Source organism: Lepisma saccharinum, chromosome 24 (assembly GCF_977018435.1).
Source record: "Lepisma saccharinum chromosome 24, izLepSacc3.1, whole genome shotgun sequence".
Lineage (NCBI taxonomy): Eukaryota > Metazoa > Arthropoda > Insecta > Zygentoma > Lepismatidae > Lepisma > Lepisma saccharinum.
This window is the reverse complement of record NC_139252.1, coordinates 46,658,055-46,678,977: the sequence shown is the minus strand read 5'-3', so window position 1 is coordinate 46,678,977 and position 20,923 is coordinate 46,658,055. Positions and strand designations below refer to the sequence as shown.

General features: G+C 41.5%; 1 protein-coding gene across 3 annotated transcripts in view; it reads right to left on the bottom strand.

Annotated features, from left to right (window-relative positions):
- Positions 1-20,923, bottom strand: part of zip (myosin heavy chain 10) — a 159,907-nt gene that overhangs the window by 101,754 nt on the left and 37,230 nt on the right. For all 3 annotated transcript variants that reach the window (XM_083110829.1, XM_083110830.1, XM_083110831.1), the window contains exon 2: positions 429-585. In XM_083110829.1, the coding sequence (XP_082966955.1) occupies positions 429-585 (157 nt within the window). The remainder of the gene's footprint in view (positions 1-428; positions 586-20,923) is intronic.

Sequence of the window (20,923 nt, the reverse complement as noted above, 5' to 3'; positions counted from 1 at the left end):
CTTCCATCATTTGAGGCAGAAGGAAACTAACAAGCTGCAGCTTCCAAGTGTTGCTCGCCGATTTATGTGAAACTTAAATGTTGATTTGGTTTATTTTACTTAGCGCTAATCGCAAAGATAAAGGTGGGTGGATGATATGATGAAGGGACACTAAAAAAACGCCCATACCCACTCCGCCACAGAAATCGACTGAAGCATAATGTAGCCCGGTAAACAGGTATGGAAATGTGCACACGATATCTACAGATTTCAATAGTACACGGGAAAAAAGTTGTTTGATTTAACAAACCCATTTGGTTAAGCTTCTTGGTAACCATAGCCATGAAGTATTTGCTTAATGAAATCAATCCTGTCTCTTCAAAAACCATCCAACTGTCAATGACAAACAAACTAAGGCAGACATTTCTCCACTCATCATGAATACTCACCCTGCAACATGCTCCGATATGCGTTGTCGGTGATAGCGAAGACGTGTGGTGGAACTTCATGCCTCTTAATGCCCTTATACCTCTCCATGATCTTTTCTGTGTATATTGGAAGCCTCTTGTAAGGGTTGACCACGACGCAGAAAAGACCAGAGTACGTCTGCAAGGAGAAAAAGGAAAATTCAGTCCAAAGTTCGACATACTGTAACATTCAAGATTAGAAACTAGAATAGAAAAATGGTCAGTAAAGCTATGAAAATTGTCCAAGACACATTTTTGGATACTTCAAACTGGCAGTGTGTTCATCTTCGCCCTAACAACGTGAATTATAACTATTCGTTACCTGCCTAACAGATTACGGAAGTACACCCATTTCAGATTTTACTCAGGATTGAGCGGTCGTATCAGCAAAGTTGCTTCATGTTCGCATCTTTCGAGTACTAGGTATGGCCACAAAATCCTGATAACGGATATAACAAATATCCGGATAGTATGGATATCCGGATAGAAGATATTTTATGAAGGATTTGCAGAAATCGTACTGAATACTAAAACGACGAAAAAAGGAATGTGTGGATAGCCCGTAAAACAGGTAAACGATAAAACTGTCCCATTAGGATATCCGGATAGCAAATTATCCGACATCCGGATAAAATTTTATCCGAATTTGAACACCCCTAATTTCGACTTTGGGTACTTTAACACTAGAACGGCGGGAGGGGTCAAAATGGCCCCTACCTTCACCGTTTATTTAATAACTCTCCCGTTTTCCTATTTTTTTTTTTCGAAATTTTGTGACTTTTCATAATTCTTTGACCTTTTTAAGATGGTACATTGAAATCTACAAAATATTTCTATCTGTGAAATTTCATGTTATACTCCTAGAACAGAGGGAGTGGTCAATTTGACCCCTGTAAAGTTTAATTTATGCCTGCTGCAATATCAGCGTTAGGTTGCGATTCCTGTGTCAACGTGTCTTTAGCATGCTCCCACTTGCCACAGTTTACATGTCATGTTGGTTGTATTCTTGGACCGGGAAGGACGTTTCCCAACATGTCGCATCAAGTAGCAGTTCCTCGTGGTGAAATATTGCGTATTCTGAAATGTTTAGTTGTTGATTATACTTTTTATTTGTAATCAAAATGTAGCATAAACCACCTAAACACTTTGATTATAATAAATAAAGCACAGAAAATAATATAATATAGTGTTCCCATTCTAAAGTAATTATAATTTTAAATGCATTTCTTATGTGGGGGCCAAAATGACCCCTTTCCGCTGTTCTGGAGGGTATCAGATCCTTCGCCGTTCTAGTGTTAAAGGCCGTCTGTGTTTACACCTCACACCCCCACCAATATACGGACTACAATATTCTACCTCTAGGTAGAATATAAACACATTAACAAGTTTTCTCTCTCTCTCTCTCCCCTCTTTTCGGAAAGAGCGCACTCTCTATTTTTCTGTTCTCTTTTCTGCTTCTTTCTCCTCTCTTTTCTTGCAATATTTCGTGATGAGATTCTCCCTCTTCTTCTTTCTTACTCAAGACAAAGAAAGAGAGAGAGACTACTCCTCTCTCAGACACACACACATAGTTATGTTCCTTTCTCTCTCGCATCCTTCTAGAGTCAAATTACTTTCGGAAAATCTCCAGCAGACTGAGCGAGTCTGTCTAGCGAGCCTAGTGGGTGTGCAGAGCTTGAGTAAGGGGCTTAGCGATAGGTTTTGGGTTGAGATGACGTCAGCGGCTCGCTTGGTTGATTGGCTGCTTCGAGAGTTGTGACTCGTTCCGAAGTTTCAAATGCATAACAGCCAAAGATGTCGCGGAAATAATCTTCCTCTACCTCTCTCAGAAAGAAAGGGGATATCTTCTTCCCTACTCTCTCTCTCTCTCTCTCTCAATTCATCCGGATTACGGACTTGCATCGGGAGAGAGACCATACTACATTTCCATTTGGAACGTAAGGTATCACCGACCAACAAACCCGGGACATCTTAATTCAAGACAACGAGAAGCAGAGATGTTAAAGATCCAGGAATAAATATATTCAAATGGGTTCTGTAACAGGACCGGAACCTTTTGTTCTCGCACAATTAAATTAAATTCGGTCCAAGCTGCACCGAAAAGCAGAGCTGTTAAAGGTCCAGGAACTCATAAATTCTAATGGGTTCTGTAACAGGACGGGAACCTTCTTTCTCGCACAATTAAATTCGGTCCAAGTTGCGTATTGTTTCATTTCAATACCGAACTTGGACCTCATTTAAATTAATCCGGAAAAAAGTTCGGGGACCGAATTTAAATACCTTAATGATAAAAAGGTTATTTATGGTCGGGAACCCATTTACGATTGCCGATTCTCTCTCCCGGACCGGAATTCAATTTATTTGCAATGCCTGCAACTTTAACAACCCTACCGAAAAGTCGTCATCATCAACGCAGAACACGGCACGAGTGCACCTAGCAACGCAAAATGTCTACACCCGAATCCCACCAAAGCTTGTTGCTGGCAGCAAAGGTGTTTCCTTTCTGGGCGAGCATCACCTCCCCCACCGCCTGTCTTCATACTCCATTTCGAGAGTATCGCTATCGCGCTGGGAGGCCTATACATGGACCTTTGACCCTAGCGGCGCGTACACAAGCCTGTCGGGCAGAGTCCCGGGCTCGGCCCATATTAGGAGAACAGAAAACATACGAGCTCTCGAGTCAATCCAAGTGCATGCACCCCGTCCCACGCGAAGGGAATGTGGGACAGTCACGATCGCTCCTCTCTTCGCAATATAAGCTTCCGCGGAAAAGTAAAAATCCTCGAAAAAAGAACGGGGAAATCGTGCTTCGCTACCACGCGTCATTTCAAAACTTCGCTCGTGTCAGTTTCAGAAGGCGTCTTGCCTCGTTTCGTAACGCATCTAGAAGTTTGATGCTTGAGATGTGTGACGAAGTAGTAAAACAAGCTTATTCTTTTTTCTGACCCGATTCCTTTACGTTTTATTAATTGCTGTCTTGTGTGCATTACACGCATACAAATTTTAAAAATTTTCATTCGGTTTCGGAACGAACATTTTTCAATCGACTAATGACACTATTCGTGAGTATCTGTCTCATACCCCACACACCCCGAGTGCCTCCTGTCCCATACCCAGCACATACCGGTACACCTGTCCCATGGTGACGTCCACATTCAGGATCTCTTTGAAAAGCGTCTCGATTCGGAATGTGTTTATCACAGATTTGATGTCTCAGTGAAATTTGTCCGGATTGAGGATGTCCTTTAATTGCCGGTTTCTTGAGAATTTCGACCTTTAGGAGCAAGGGGAGATCATAGTCCAAATCACCTTGAAAAGACAAAATTAGGTTAGGTTAGGAATCATATCGTTCCATTGCCACGTGCATGTTCAAGCGGTGGAATGTCTACCCTATGAGTCACTCCCACTCTAGGGCTCCAGTCAGGAAGACATCCTGAGTTAGGACAACCTCAAATCTTTCAAACCGGTTCACAGAACACATCCCCAATCGAGACAATTTTCAATGGAATTTCCACAGATCCTGAATCGAGACATCTTCAGTGTGGTATAAATCCCTGTCCCATATCCCGAGTGCCAGATCTCCACTCTTCTCCCTAATATGCTCTAACATTGCATGTTTGAGTGTAAATGTATTTTATTTTTTTCAATAGACGCATTCTTCATGTAACATTTCTTCACCACGGTTTCGCCTACAAAATCTTCCGTAAAAATATCGCATTACATCTATTATGTACGAACATGAAGGCAGACTGTGGCTACTCTAGCAGGGAGAAATAAAATTCCACGTATTTCAAGATAAATTTCCCAAATTTCAGGCATGTCGCTCCAAGCAAGAATGACTGAAATTTAACCATGTAAGAGAGTCCGTTAACACCGAAATCTTACGCAACTAAAGGAAGTAGTCGATGATAATTTTTTTAGGGCTTCCTGTCTACATCCTAGAAATTCCCCGCAACTTCCTTCCTTCCTCTTCAGCCACTAACCAGAAAAATAACCCAAGAAAGCTGCCTTGGTTTTAACCCTTTCCGCTGGTTTGAGGACCAACGCCTACTTTTTATCTTTCTGGCTACTTGGTTCTTGTAATCATCCTGATAAGAGCATCTAACAAGATACACCGTTAACTACGATAACAGAAATAGCAAAATCAAGACGAAGGTGGAAAGGTTTCATAGCTCTCTCGGAAGGTTCTGAACAACATTTGGAAGTGAAAATCTGTCACAATTAAAGAGATATATTTTTAACATAACCAACCACATCACGCAAATCTTCTGTATCGCTGTCGCTGTAAATGCAGCGAGACATCAGCCGAAACAGGAAATTGAACTGATCTCACTTCAACACTTTCAAGGTCCTGGCTTGTTTGTTTACCAAGCAATCTTTGCCTGCCTCTGATGACGTGGCAAAGTAAATCCAAGCTTCCTTCCACGCCCAAGGAATGAGGCTCCCTCCCACTATTCCTGCTTCGACAGCCTCACCTTGAGGACAGAAGTACTTTGTCACTCAGGGAAGGTTTTCCCCATCATTCTTTCTAGAAGTCGTCCCAGAAACAATTCACACTACAGGACCAACTTTGACAGAACTCTTTCACTATTACAATATACTGTAAAAAGATAACTTGCAATATGACGGTCGAATACGGTAAATTTCAGGTGTCATCCAACTGCCGTAAAAAATCATCATAACCGTTTTTAAAGTATTGATGGCTATTGCCCAGGCAGGGATTCGAACTCTGGACCTCGGACGTTGTAGCGCGTTTATCATGCACATAACTGTAAGTTATAATCATGGTCATTATGTGTGATAAATAGGAGCGGAAGTTGATGAAATGTCATTTTTTCTGACATCTCGGGCACGATGCCCATTAAATATACACAATATTACACTTCTTCTAGAACCCAAAAAAGGTAATCAAAGTGATTTTCTATTTTTTGCCAATTTTCGATTTTCGGCATTTTCCCGTCATTTTTCACATATTCTGTCATTTCTTTCATTTTGGTAATATTCTTGAGTCTTTTCACCAAGGTGAACATAGGCCTATACATTTCCCGCAGGATTGCAAGAGAATTTTTTCTATGTAGAGGAATGTTCTGGCTGACAACTGACCAAGATTCTACGTAGTTTGAGAACCTCCAAAAGGTGTACGGCAAGTCTAAGGTTAAATGGAAAAATCGTTAAATATTTAGAAAGTGCTTGTATGCGAGATATTTCAAACAATTTCCGATGTTAAAAATTACTTTTTGGACGTATCTTTTCCTGAAAGGGGGGGGGGGGAAGGGGGCTGTCTATGAAACCTTTCCCGAATGCGTCTTTTGGTTTCCCTATTTTTTATACATTAAATTTCTAAACAAATACGACTTTTTCATTAAATTGTTTCAAAATTATTCGGTTGTTTCCATTGGAAATCCTCGTTGCATATTTTAATTGAATGTGCTTGTGGTATCATTTGGTATGGTCATTTTTTGCATTTTTACGTCATTTTTCCCATTTTTTAGGGCATTCTATAGGTCATATATCTATATATTTTAGGTCATCAACTTCCGCTCCCTAGTGATAAAATATAAAAAATGAAAGTCTCGATATGTAATGAGGGAAGGAATGTAACAAAGGATGGACTTTTGTATAGTGTATGGAATAAATAAAACAGGCCTCCCCGATGGCGTAGTGGTAACGTCCGCCTTCTAATCAAGGGCGGTGGAGAAACCTTGCACAGTGGTTCGGATCCCACTTGAAACTGTAGGTTCAGTTACAATTAGCCTATAAAGTGGACTTTAAAAAAAATATATTCAAATAAAATGGATGTGCAATGTCGCAGCATTAATTAAGTTCCGGCACGAAATCGATTTCCAGGAATGGAGTTCCGGTGCGTTCCGGCTCATTTTAAGCGCAGCTTGCAAGCACACCGACTACTGGTTTAAAAATAATTAAAAATCTGGGGACATGAAAGTGTAGAAGCTGCTTGGGGATGAAACACCAAATTACGAAATGAGAGATTTAGGAAATATGAGTGTCCGTTCATAAGGAATCGCATGACGACGTCCACACGCCACTCTTCCTTTTTGTGCCGCATGCATACCGCACGCGTGCCTCTCGATCTACGAAGGTCACGGCAGAAGAGGACCGCTGTTGAGTTGAGCCCACGTAATCTGGCATTCCAGACCGTCTCCCCTCCTCCCGGCGCATACCTGCTCGCAGAGGACACAGCCAGCCTCAATCATTCCAGGGGAAACCTTGGTCGGCCCATCTTGGCCCTGGGTGTTGAAGCGAGGAGCAGGATTCTTCTTCGTGTCTCAGTGTGTCTTCCCGCTATCGTGCAGCTCTTCCGAGACTCAAATTTGCTAATCGATTTATCGGTCAGTACTAATGGGCACGCATTACTTTCCAGAGTACTCACGACCAATTGAATTCGTAGTGGATATTTGAGTTTTGGGTTTAAGTCCACCTTATGCACATGAATGCTAATCGGGACTGGACCTACAGTTTAAAGTGACATCCGGGCCACTTGTGCCTCCACCGGGTATCAAAACCGGGACCCCTTGAATGGATGTGTCAACAAAACTATAATTATTGGGGTGCCCTTTCGTTTACTTTACCTCGCTTTTCTGCAATTGCGAAGATGAGGATAAATTATGATATGATGATATTGACGAATGGACGCTCATAAAGAACACCTATGCCCAAGCCGGGATTCGAACCCGGGACTCCTGCGTCGTAGCGCGCTGTGCTAACCGCTCCGCCACGGAGGCCAACTGAGAGTCCTTTTCAGAAAGTCACTTCCACCACTTAGTAGTACACCCTGGACTGCATTTGCACACTTAACGAGGATCTGGCGCCTGATCTCCAGCCAAGATAATCCTCTGTAGGAATTACATTCTGCCGTCCGAAAGAAAATTATTGCAGCGACTGTAATATCAACTTATACTCAGAGGGGGAGCAGATGAATTTTCTTTGGCCTGGAGTGAAAAAAACAGCATGAAATTCCACCACCCTTGCTTACTAAATTATCAAAGTTCTCTGCAGCAAACCAACTTAGTGTGCCCAACATAGTATTAAGGTTTAAAATCAGTTGATTTTTTAAACGTTATACATTTGTGTTCTAGCAGGTATCCCACTCAGATGTTCAGCAAAGATCGAAAACTGAACAACAAATATATTGTAGCAATTGTCTTGTTCTTAATGTATTCAAGTATGATTCTTTTGTTATTTTTTTTAAAAAAAAATGGTGTTATACAAGGTAATAGAGCACAAAACTCTGCCCAAACCTCATGTTTCTACCACTCGCTCTAAACTGCTAAAGCACTCTCAACAGAAAATCCAGTATAACGACAGATTTTCCAAGATATTGTAATAATCCACAGGTGGGACTTTTTAGGGCGAAGGAGAGCTTTTAATGTGTTCTTCAGGGTATCCATAGAACACATATGTTTATTTTCAGCGTACTTCATTTTTTCCTCACTCCGGACAAATCTTGCATATTGTTCCTGTACTCTTAGCTTTTCTCCGATAATACCTCGTGAAGGAATTGTATCACGGCAGATCTCCTCATCGTTAATTATTGCATTGCCTGCATCATTATTCGTGCATTGCCTCTTCTAGGATTTTAGAATTCCAATGTCTATCAATACGTTCCTTACTTATGATATACGCGTACAAGAAAGTGTTTACGTAAGGTACCAAATTTCACTCTGGCATATATAATGTTATATATAGTTATGAAGATCTGTGTAAACAGAATTATCGTATCGAGCAGTATGTTCCTAACTTATCTTGTCGATAAGTCGAAACAAACGGTTATCAGGTGTTTCGGAATACACGTACATTTTTAAATCCCTGCAAACTCTTATATAAACCCATAAGGACTACTCAGCAGATATCGTAAAATAAGATAAACCTTTTGTCATTCTTCGTGTATTAATTTAAATATTTAGTTCTTATGATTATCGACAGCATTAATCAAAATCTGTATGTAGTCAAACCAGCCTTTGTACGAGTTGAGGCGGTTGTTTTCCCCTTTGATATTGTTCAGTTAAAATATTAGGTGAGTAATATGTTATTAAATGGAGTTAATTACTGAGGTATTCTCACATACGTCACACCCGGAACTCTTTTTTTTAAAAAATAATAACAGTTAAAATAAAAATGTTCCCTCTGTCATGATGATTACCAGGGGTAAATAAAATGAGATGAAGCGTTCAGACGGGAAGTTCGCACAGCACGGAGCGATCGCCTGCGTCCACAACTGCAAGGGAGTCGCTAAGCTTGGACAAACACTACCACAAGACTCCCTCCCACGTTGCACATAAACGTGCGTACCTGCGTGCCTTCATTACAACCGCGTTGTAAACGACAGCCTATCCAGAGCGAACGCTCTCGCTCACTAGAGCGTTACGGAAGTTGTATAATCTGAATTACTAAACGGTAATTAAAGATATTCATTCTGCTCCAAAATGTTCAGTGCTTTTTATGGCGACTGGACGAATCCTGTCGCCTTAAGGCCAGAACCGAAGAAAGCTGGAGAGCGAAAGGCGCTCATTAACAAATTACTGCTCGCACTTAACCGTCGGGTGGATGGCGTTGCGAGTCAATGCAGAGGGACGGAAAACAGTCTCACGGGACTTGATTAAAAACCGTGAAAGGAGAGGAACAGGAAATATATGCTTCCTTCAAGAAAAGCTTAGCAAATAAACGTCGATTCTCGAATTGCAAGGAAACACGTGTCTTTACGCTGCTAGCACAATTAACGAGAATTTATACAATTCAGAATTGTCACACGTGTTATTTAATTGCATTTAACGTATGATACAATTCCGTATTCTAGTCTGAATAGTCATTAGTAAAATAGAACAAGGAGGAAAAAAAAAACATTTGGAAAAAAAGCACTTTTGTATTTGACGCATTGGTGCAAGCACCACAACTGAGAAAATGTTTATTTTTTAAACTGTGATTTCGGAAACTTCCAGCAATAATATGATAAAGTTTCTTTTTTCCAAGTTCAACGTATTATCAAAAAGTGAACAAAAAAGGTCGATTGACGTTACGTCTCTACACATCACATACGCGACGGTATATCAAAAAATAAAATTCCATAGCTTTTCCATTACAGGTAAGGATTATTCCATCCAACTTACCCAGCAGAGTTGCTATCGTTAACGTGGTGTATGAACAAGTGTTCAAATCTAGTACCCCAGATGCTTAAGCTAGGATACTAATATGTATTAAGTTGTGAACTTTCGTTTACGAGGGGAAAAAAACGCATTTACTGGAACGGTGATCAAGTCCAGTTAGGTAGGTAAAATGTAGTCCTATCTCGATTTATAAACGTGAGCTCCTAAGTCACGTTTCGGGGTGGAAAGGGCGACCCTTTCGGACGACACGCAACTGTCAACCGCTGTTACACGTAGTGCAAAGCCTGGACTGCATTTCTTGCAGACTAACGAGGCTCTGGTGTCTGGACTCAGCCAGTATAATCCTCTGCCTTCATCCATCTTATCACCATTCTCATCTTCTTCGCCGCAATTAGTCAAAACTGGCAGAAAAGTGAGTAAAGTAAATCAAATCAATCAATTCACTTCATTAGGGTTTAACAGAAGGCACCTTTACGAGATTTAAAATGCAGATACCTGCAAGTACGATGTAAGTATCCAAATCGCATGCCGCTTTTTGAACATACAAACACGCTCCGTGAAGATATTCTTTCTCAAAGCAGATCCTCGCCTTTGGTGCAATGATCTCTGGACTTCTGGTACATACATAGGAACGTGTTGCTAAACGAAGACTACTTGAAATTGAATCCGGTCTGCAAAGCAAAGAAAGGTTTTGAGAGTCGACACACCGACGACGGATACCTTGACAAAAAAAGAACTCCCTGGGGAAAGGTGAAAAGATGGGCCAATGCATGCTAAGCAGCAAGTGGATTCTGACACAGTGAAGCATAAAGGAAAAGCGGAGGCATGCATCATCCCATTCCTGGAAACTCTACCTACGAAATGAACGGAAATTTCTAACAGTAACTGTTGTTAAATAATGACGTAGGATGTCGGACATGGTTGCACATCTTTTCTTCTGATCCCGCTTCCAGTAACAATTACATCTTGGGCAAGCTTTCAAGCTATTCTCATCACTATCCTCTCCTTCGGTCTCCTGACAAGCATTTCTCATTAGTTGCAAAATCTCTCTCATTATTTTTGCAACGTAATTTGTTCAGGTTCGAATCCGCGTTGGTTTAGTCGGTTAAGGCGTCTGACTGCCACGTGGGACACCCGGGTTCGATTCCAGGGGTGGGTGATCTAAGGTCGGAATCAAGCATGATAAGATTGTACATAGATTACTAACTCTCTAGCCTTCTTAAACCCGAAGGTTTATGGCTGCAGCAACACAAACCTTCCATCTGTCCCTATCCTGGGCAAGATCAAACCAATCCTTACCGATTTCCTTTAGGTTCATCTCAACGTACTTAGATTACATTCTTTTATTAACATTAAAATACGAAATAACTATAATTATATATTAATAGTGGGATACAGGGGATTTCATAATTTTCTGTATTATTATACAAAGCTCGCATACTAGTATCCCAAGATACGTGTACCAGCACTTGTAGGCGTACCATAGTTTGAGAAATTCCGCTCTAGAGTATCATAGAACATGTGGGTCCAAGCGGCAGAGCCTCGTTTGCCTGCACTGTACACGGTGTACTACGTGGTATAGACGTTGGTATTGGCATGCCTTCCGAAAAGCTCGCATGGCAGCTCACGTGCTATTATTCCAAAGTGTTTATAATTGATTATGATAATGAAATGCACGCAAGATTTTTTGGATAGTTATTTTTCTAGATTTTATAGTAGGCAAAGGTCATGCCGATCAGGGTCAACTATCCGAGCAAGTGACCTGAAAGTACGAAGGGTACTGGATGAATGATGTCGCAGAGGAGATGGCAGACGTGACTCAACCAGGGAAACCCAATTACATGCAAGAGATCAATAACGTGACAGCTCATGGAGTGTCCCGTGCCAGCCTCATTGTCTCACTCGTTCAACCACAATCAGCTTCCGGTGATTACCCTCTGCAATTCGATGCCTCCACAATGAACAGGAATTCTGTTTCACGGCAATCGCCAACGTCACTGTCCAATCTCATTCGAGGTTGAGGAGCACGCTCAGGCGGAAAAAGAGCCGTTCCTACATTTTCAAAAAATGATTGATTTCGAAGACCGTTATTGGGAGACCTAGATGTTTATTTCATTTACTTTATTTTACTTCGCTTTTTGTGCCACTTTTGGCTAATTGGCGTAGTTGGGAATGAGGGATGATATGATGAAATTGATGAATGGACACTCAGAAACATCCACGCCCAGACCAGGATTCAAACCCGGGACCCCTAGCGTCGTAGCGTGATGTGCTAACCACTCCGCCGGCTGGGAGACCTAGAAAGCTTGAGTCTTCATTATAAATATCCATCAACCCCTACGCTCATAAACTGACTACTGCAGAGGGGATGGGACGATGGGTAACCCATGTCCAAGTGTCGGTAAATTCTATTGCATCGCTTTTGTGTCCCTTTTGGCTAGTCGTGAAAATACGGCTAAAAGGTGATAAGATGGACAATTACAAGCACACATGAACAGGACACAATACGAGCCTACAGAGAATTATATTGGCTTTGAATCCACTCGTTAGTTTGCAAAATGCATTCCAGGGTGCAATGAGTGGAATAGGCGTTGTTTGATTGGTTAGCTCGTTTTATTTAAATTTGCTATTCTTCCAGTTTTCACTAATCACAAAGATTAGGACGAATTGTGAGGAGATGGATGAAGGAAACAATCACAAACATTTATGTATGACACAACACGATCTCCACAGAGGATTATTCTGGCTGTGTGTCCGGATGCCACAAACTTGCAGTCCAGGGTGCACTACGTTGAAGGGAGGTTAACGGATTGATTTGTTATTTGGCGTCGTTTTGTCACTTTTGGTTAATCACGAAGATGAGGATAAGTGATATGATGAATTGATGAAAGGACACACACAAAACACCCATACCCAGCTTGGGAACCCTGGAATCGTAGATCACTCTGCTAACCAGTCCCCCACAAGGAGGTCGGCAATGTGTTCTTGGAATCAACATATCTGTGCCAATATTTTGGGTTCTATGTGTATCTACACAGGGGAGGGAGGGAGGGAGGGAGAGAGAGACGAGGATTGTGGCTGTTTTTTCTCCCCGTTATCTATCAGTTGTTTTTATTAGCCTTTGCAGTGACAGCTCGGAACCACTCCACAGACTTATGCAATGACAGTTCCAATCTCTCTCTCCCAACTGAAAAGTATTCCCTATCAATATTTTCGAAGCACCACGCGACTGGGAGCATGAAAACAAAAGTTTGGTTTTCGTATAACGGCATTCCTGCCATGGCTCCACATTCTCATGTCGACATTCCATGTGTCGAAAGCCAAACACCGTGGGTGACGTGACATGACAAACTCCTTCGCCGCACATCGTCGCTACAGTTGGCATTCGAATCAGTTCCGAGGGGGCGCATTGACCTTCTATCCCGGCATTTCGTAATTCTCTTGTTCCGAAATGCGCTTGCATGTGCTACACCCACAGGTTCCCCTGACTTCGCATTCGGAGTCATTTTATGCACAGACACTAACTGAGAAGGAATGCGAAGAATTCAACTCCCGCTTGGGAGCGTATGATCCATCTAATTTAAAATATAAACTATCCCCTGATACTTTCCCCGTTAACCATTCCTCGTAGTGCGTCTTTTAGCAGGCAGTTCATTCTTACGCCGGCTTTAGACGAAAGCATTTCCTTTAGCATTTTTGTTAGCATAAATACTATGTACATGCTTCCAAAAATCTTATAGCATATAGTACTTTACACGCAAACATTTCATATAACTTTTCGACTAGCTTTTGCTATTACAATGCATAACATATACAGCATGAAAGGCACGTCGAGTTACACCATCTATGCTGAGTGCACGGTGTTTACATTTGAAACTAAAATATTCTTCCGTACGTGTACAGTACACGTTGTAAAGTATGTATTTAAGCAGCGCCATTCTTCTCTACCTAAAACCATTTAATACGAAGCGATATTCCTCTCGGTTGTATAGTTATCGTCTTTTAAAAAATTGAAGTGATACATTGTTTACATCTCACTCGGCCGCCATTACACCTGCACTCGTGACCATGAGGTCGCTTCTGATTGGTTATGCTACCAAAAATGCTACGGAAATGGGATGGGTTCTATCCTTGAGAAATGCCATGAAATATGCCATGGCATCTGAAATTCCATAAGATTTCTCACTTACACGGTAGCATTTTGGTCATGGCGTAAATGTTAAGAAAAATGCTAAGGAAATGCTTTCGTCTAAAGCGGGCCTTAGCCAATGTCTTATCCAATTTATTTTTCTTTTTCCCCATCATTTTTAACTTTGCTCATCTTCCACCAATGTTATTCTTAAGTTGTCTGGTCATTTTCACACGCCCCAATCTTCGTCATAGCCACATTCGTAAAGCTTCATATGCAGGGGGTGGACAAAAATTAATTCAGGAGCCAGCTTTTTTTTAATACGGGCTAAAAAGCCATGAATATAACTAATATAAGCTACAAAAAATGTGATCTTAGAACGTTTATTAATTAATGTAAGATTGGGTGGATTAAAAGTAATTAATTCTAGCGCGTGAGTGGTCTTCTCAACAAGTAACAGCATGAATAAGTATGCAATACATTCTAATATATGGCTGACTGCCATATCGCTGCAGATTTTAAAATTCGGTTTAACAGGAGTGTACAAATTATAATCTCATGTTCATTATTCTGATGATGCAGGAAACACACGAACATTAAAGAACACATACTGTACTCGTTATTAAAAAAACAATGATTTCCGTAATCGAACTCGAAATAAAAATAAAATTTTAGAAGTGGATTTACAAATTCAGGCGCCAGACAAAAATGTTCAGGCGTCATGGAGACCTGTATTTTTCTAATCCTGTTCAGAGGTCACACAGATCACTTAGGTGTGATCTGAATTGTGCTCGAGTTTTCCTCCAGATTGACGTATCCCTTACCCCTCTGACGTTGTGAACCTCCAATGTATAGCATCTGAATTCGTATGAGTCATTTTGAAATACCCTCTAAATTAGGAGGGAATTGCTACTGAAGAAAATAAATGTATGTGTAAAGAGGAGACACGAGTGTCATAGCAGACTCCCAGGAAGATCTTGCTACAGGTCCGTTAACATCAAAAGAAGTTCACTACCCGTTCACACAATTTGTAACTGCAATTTACCGCATCAGAGACCAACTGAATGGAACAGAGAGGCCTCTAAGGAACCTCATACGTGAGAGCCTCGCCTTCATTCCCCTGCTGCTTTTGGTTTCATTTGGTGACCGTGAAACGAAATAGTTATTAATTTTCAAAATCGAAACGAAAGCGTAGGAAACTTCCACGATCAATGTCGAAGCTCTTCAGGTAGATCACGTATCCGTCCATTTCTGTGCCAATGAACTCCGGCGCTCACCAAGGTGAGCCTCCAAACATCTCAAGGCCGCCTTCCACTTCATTGCAGCGTTGCCACGTGGAGGGAATTTCTCGCGGCAGAACGGGGAATCTTCAAAAATATTTACCTCGCAGGGAAGATTTTTATTTTCATGCGAAAATTTAATTCTGCTGAAAAACAGGAAGGTGTCTGTCTCTCTCTCTCTCAATTCAAATGCAAGATTTCTTGTTTTTCTTCGCTCTTTTGCCACTTTTGGCTAATCGCGTCGATGAGGAATGTTGATCTGATGACACGTGGACCAGGACTCGAACTGGAAACCTTCGATGGCGAGTCCAGTTGACCGATGAGATGGCTTGAAATGCAAGGATTGTTTTTCTTAATTTATTAGTAATACAATGTTTATCCAAACTCATAATTACATGTGTTCAAACCCTCTTTTTATTACACTAGCACAAACATTTGATTTTTCCAGAAGAGAAGATTCTCTGAGATTTCCAGAAAAAGTAAATTTCCGAATTTTTCGCCCATTGGCGAAACTTTTCTAACTAGCCTGTGCTTATAAGCGGGGATAGGGCAAGCTCGCGCTACTCTCCAGTATCGGCTAAAACGATTCAATATTCAAATGGTGTCATATCATATAACCTAATTTGTAAAATTTACCAATGCACAGAATATATTGTGACATTACATATTGTATTCTTTTCTGCATATCAAAATACCACCTCGAAGACACTACCATTATGTGTAATGTAAATAAAGCATCAATGTGAAGCATGTGTTCTTGGCTAACCGCGACGATGAGGATGAAACTGACGAAGGGCACACTCACGCGACTCGAATTTTGATGGCGAGATGTGAATCATGCGTTCATATCCCATTACTGGCAAAGTGAATTCAACAGCAAACACTTCCTACCATACGGTTTTAATTTCACTTAACATGCATCGCACAAATGCAGCACTCCGTCCTTGGGAATTATCATACTGAATGTGGATGAGTGCACATGCAATTGTAAATACCTCGCCGTGAAGTAACATTGTAAAGAGAAATTACTCCTGTAAGTGTACGAAGGCAGTTTGACCACCAGCTTGGAACGATACATGGAAAGGGGGAATATTTACATTAGCAGAGGGAAATTTCGCTTCACACGGTGTGGCAACATTGCGGGATCGTGGGAGGCGACACAATCGGCGGCAAAATGCTGGAGCCGAGCAGCGAACACCACGTGGAACGGAACGTTGAGTTGGCAGTTCCCGCGCAAAGGAAATTTCTCCACTCCTTTGAGATGATAGACCACGCCAGCCTTGCCCATCTGACTATCGCACGTGGCTAAAAATGAAACAATCTCCGGCTCTATTTTTACGAAAGACTTGTTTTGAGAAGGGCCGCATTCGACAGAGGGCTTAGGCAGGGGTTTAGACAGGATTTTCCGTCCGGAGCAGTGTAAGAGCAAATGTAGAGCCAATATGACTGCAAATTGGGGGATGTGTGGATAAATCAACGGGCTTATAGCAGAGCCGTGGCATGAACCCTCCTCCCCTGTTCCGTCAATAAGGGGAGTAGCTGACGTTGAGGGATTGACTTTCCTACGCGTGACAGCAGACATTCGGAAACAGGCCATCAGGCAAGAACGTTCTTGAAATCTGCCCACGCTGGCATGCTGTTGGTGGCTGGGAATAACACCGGCCGTACTTTACGGATTTCAACAGGAATGGTATTGAAACGATACTATAAAAAACTAACAGTGTCTGTTTCTAATTGTAAATGGGCTACGTTGTCGTCTCGAAATGTGCTACTCCTTGCACATTGCAACATACCGTGACAAGGTGTGATGTGGAGGCAGGATTCCACAAATTCACAATATCGGGCCATATGTGGACGTGGTATGATTTATTTATTAACCAGTCGCCTATAACAGAGCGAATGCTCCAATTACAATAGGCATTACAATTTACTATATATAGGGTGTTTTTTTTTAGAGTGATAGAACTTTGAATTGAAATAAAACACATAAAAAAATAAGTTTGAAGCCAATTGTGTTTTCATTTGAAAGATAACTTTCTGACATTTACTTTTTGAAAATAATTTCCGGCATATGTCCACCACGACTAGCTGTGATGAACCGGATTCGATCAGTCCAATTTTGAACCACTTTTTCAAGTAATTGGGGACGTATGTCGTTAATAACACGAGTTATGTTGGCTTCCAAAGCGTCAATTGTTGCTGGTTTATCAGCATAAACCAGAGACTTTAGATATCCCAAAGAAAATAATCCAGTGGCGTTAGGTCCCATGATCTTGTGAGGCCAATGCACTGACAGCACCGATATTTCCAAAGTGCTCTATACGTTTGGCGAACAGAACATTGATTTTGGAAATATATTTCTACAATTTGTAAACGTTGTTGCGGCGTCAGTCTTTCCATGATCATTTGCCAATGCTCACTGATATGAAATGACAAAACAACACGTAAAAAAAAAAATGACAGCTATCCCTATCGAAAGTTCTATCACTCTTAAAAAAACACCCTTTACAATATATCACCAAACTCCAGTTGCCATTACCCATCCTCCTACTCCTTGGTACGCACTTATTTATTAGAGGCTGGGTGAACCCAAGAGCCGTTTGATGAGGGAACACTGCCGTAAACGTCACCCACCCCGGGAACCGAACCCGGTTCTCCAGCGTGACAGTCAAGATGCTCTACTGACTGGTTCACCGCAACTAAATAATAATTCACATGCACCCAAAATTTAAAGAGTTAATTTGTTACTTTGTGCTCGTATGTTGAAAAAGATGGTGCAGTCTACAGAACAAAAAAATGCAACAGTCCTTTTTCTACGGCAGCAACCTCTAGATTATAGCAGGCGATGACCTTGACGTTGAAACATATGTATTCTTACCTGTGGGGGCACACGAGTGCTTCTCTTTTTCACCACGCATCGTGTGACTCATCCTTGTTTTATTATTAGCAATTGGTACAGTGTGCCGTGTGCTTCAAGCGCGAATTTTTTCGCTCGCTTGCACCATTGAGATTTCGGCCAAAAATGTAATGATTCTGGGAAGGGGCAACGGGCGGGGGAGGGAAGTAGAACTAAAAAAGATAAGGTATAAATACAGAATGGGGAACGAAAAATAATGAGAGACAATTGCTGCATGTATCCCCCCCCCCTCCCTCACAACTCAGACAAACGCGTGGTTTAACATATCTACTTCCAGGATTGAGAACTACTATTTTGTGATTCTCGAATTATACAAGCAGCCAACCGTGGCGTAGAGGTTAGCACAGCGCACTACGAGGCCAGGGGTCCCGGGTTTGTATCCCGGGCTGGGCATAGGTGTTCTTTGTGAGTGTCCCTTCATTATATCCATCACATCGTCACACATCTTCATCGTCACGATTAGCCAAAAGTGGAAGGTAGGCGACGCGAATTAACAAAAATCAAATCAAATCGTATTATCCAAATTGGTGTAGCATTTACTACGTAATCACTAGGCTTCATGACTAGGTAGTACTGATCTGTATTCAGTACATTGGAGAATCGCCAGGTTTGCCTGCTCATAGATTTTGAAAGAGTTGCTAATGAGGATAATTGTCGTAATTAATTAGCTTTTGAATCCGAATCCATTGTACAAAGTTTCTTCCTTGTAGTATTTATAGTTTCCTAAATAGCCTAATTGTTAAAACTAATTTTTACTCATTTTAAAATGTGATCTGAACACATTTATTTATTAATTAATTAAAGATCGAAGTGACCTTTCTAAAGAAAGCTCAAGTACAGTCAACTATACTTCTGGATTGTAACAGCCCCATATACTTTCAATGGAATTGTTCAACCCAGAAGTGTCCGTGACCGTACAGCAGGAACACACACACACATGCATTAAAAAAAACACAGGCTACTGTACTCTTTATTTTATAAATGCTAACGTAAATTTCCATAAGGGAAACGAAATTTTCAAGCGCCTGGCTACCCCCTCCCCTGACTATAACGATTGCTTTTAATTGTTGACGAGAACAGTCCGAGCAAGAAATGCTGCTCATCCTGTAAAGATGAAGTAGCAATTTAAAGACCCTCAGTATCACTTCTGTGGCGACAGATAATGCGATTAATCTTGAGCGAAATGTTAACATTAAGGAAGCCTTGCTTATCATTACAGGGAAAACAGTTGCTCAATGTTTGAAGTTAACAGAGGCGTGTCTGGGCAAACACGCTAAGCAAGCAATTACACACGCACGTCAATAAAAAAAAAACTCATCATTAGTTACCGCCAACTCGTCTTCGATGAGTTTCCAGATCGCATACGAGCGAGAATTTCGCAACGCTTCAATGCAGAAAGGGGGCAGGGGTAGACTTCCATGTGTTTGGTTTCTGAAAACCGAAGGAAATTGTCTCCTTCCTGTCGCAAGTACATGAAGACAAGTCTTTTTCCTCACCGGACATCACTTGACAGAATTTCTGAAAATATTCTGATGTTACACAGACGTGCACGCACAGATAAGACAGGTCTGGTACCCTATGAACCTTGAAAGCATATAAAAGGGAGGTAGAATTCGATACCACACATTCACAGTGGAATTAAAAACCACACATTCACAATCACGGTCATGTGTGAAGTTAGTGTGATCAGCACCACGATCTGGCCGCTTTATCCCTCTTCAGGATACGCAAGGACAAAACATCACACACCCAGGTTTCCCATTATCTAAAATCTTAACTTCAAAGTTAAAAGAGGGATGTAAAAAGCCTCTTCTCCGAGATGTTGTCAAGGCCCGTGTATCTCAAAAAGCTAAATGAACTTGTTAAAACACTGTTATCATCTCCAAACAAAATATCACGAGGAATCGTTATAAAGGAAAAGTTTATCTGGCGATATAATACATAAAACAACATTACATACACGACACGACGAAGGATCCAGAAGATTTTTCAGTGCTCTGGATCCCTCTAAGGGGATAAAGTGCAATGAGGACGACCCCGCCAGAAAACTGAACTCTGCAAAGTCCACCTTCAGGACAGCATCGAGTCCTGCCGTGCAGATGGAACAGGCAGGGGTGTAAAGCAAAACTGTGTCATCAACAAGTTCAGCTGTTTCGACCGATCTGGACCCATCCATATAAAAGACAATAAAATTGGGAAACTGAGACCGAAGCTCCAAAAATACATATATATAGTTTCCGCCTTTCCAGCTGATACACGAATTCAGTAACGGACCCCCCTAAAAAAAGTTCATGCTACGAATTTAAGTCAAACGACAAAATTAGGGAAACCAAGGGATAGTTTACGACAAAGATAGTCTGCACATGAGCTCCACTTGGAACATGTTTATGGTGCACCCTGCGAGTGTTGAACGAACAGCTCACGTCGACGGGACCAGGTGTGTGACTCACCACGTTTACTCATCCACGCTCCCCTGCCGTCAAGATTGCTCTAAACCCACTCCAAGCTTTCTTCGGCTTCCTCGAGTGTGAGAACGACTCTCGCCAAATTATTATGCTCTTCTAAAACTCATTTCAACAGACTTGCCAGTTCGCTTCCAAGGTGGAAAAAAAAAGTCTTAGATGCAAATAACGTGACACCTCGGATCGCCTTCTAGCGCTCAGAGTAATTTGATATCAGAGTAATTTGATATATGACCCAGTCATGACAGAACTTTGTACCCAGGAAGGGACTCGAACCCACGACTAGCGTTGTCAACATTCTACGGGTAGACAATGTAAACAGCATGGTGACAAGTGTGTGATTAACAACGGACGTTGTAAAAGTGAAATAGATTTGGAGGGGAGCTCATCTATTAATGGGAACGACCATTCAAAGGAAAGCATTCAAATTCCTGAATGTAAGAGGGTTTACACTGGGGATCGCCACAAAATCCGGATAACGGATATCTGGATTTCAAAGTATCCGATATCCGCTTAAAATGCAACGGATAATCCGGATAATTCGAATAGAACAGATTTAATGAAGGA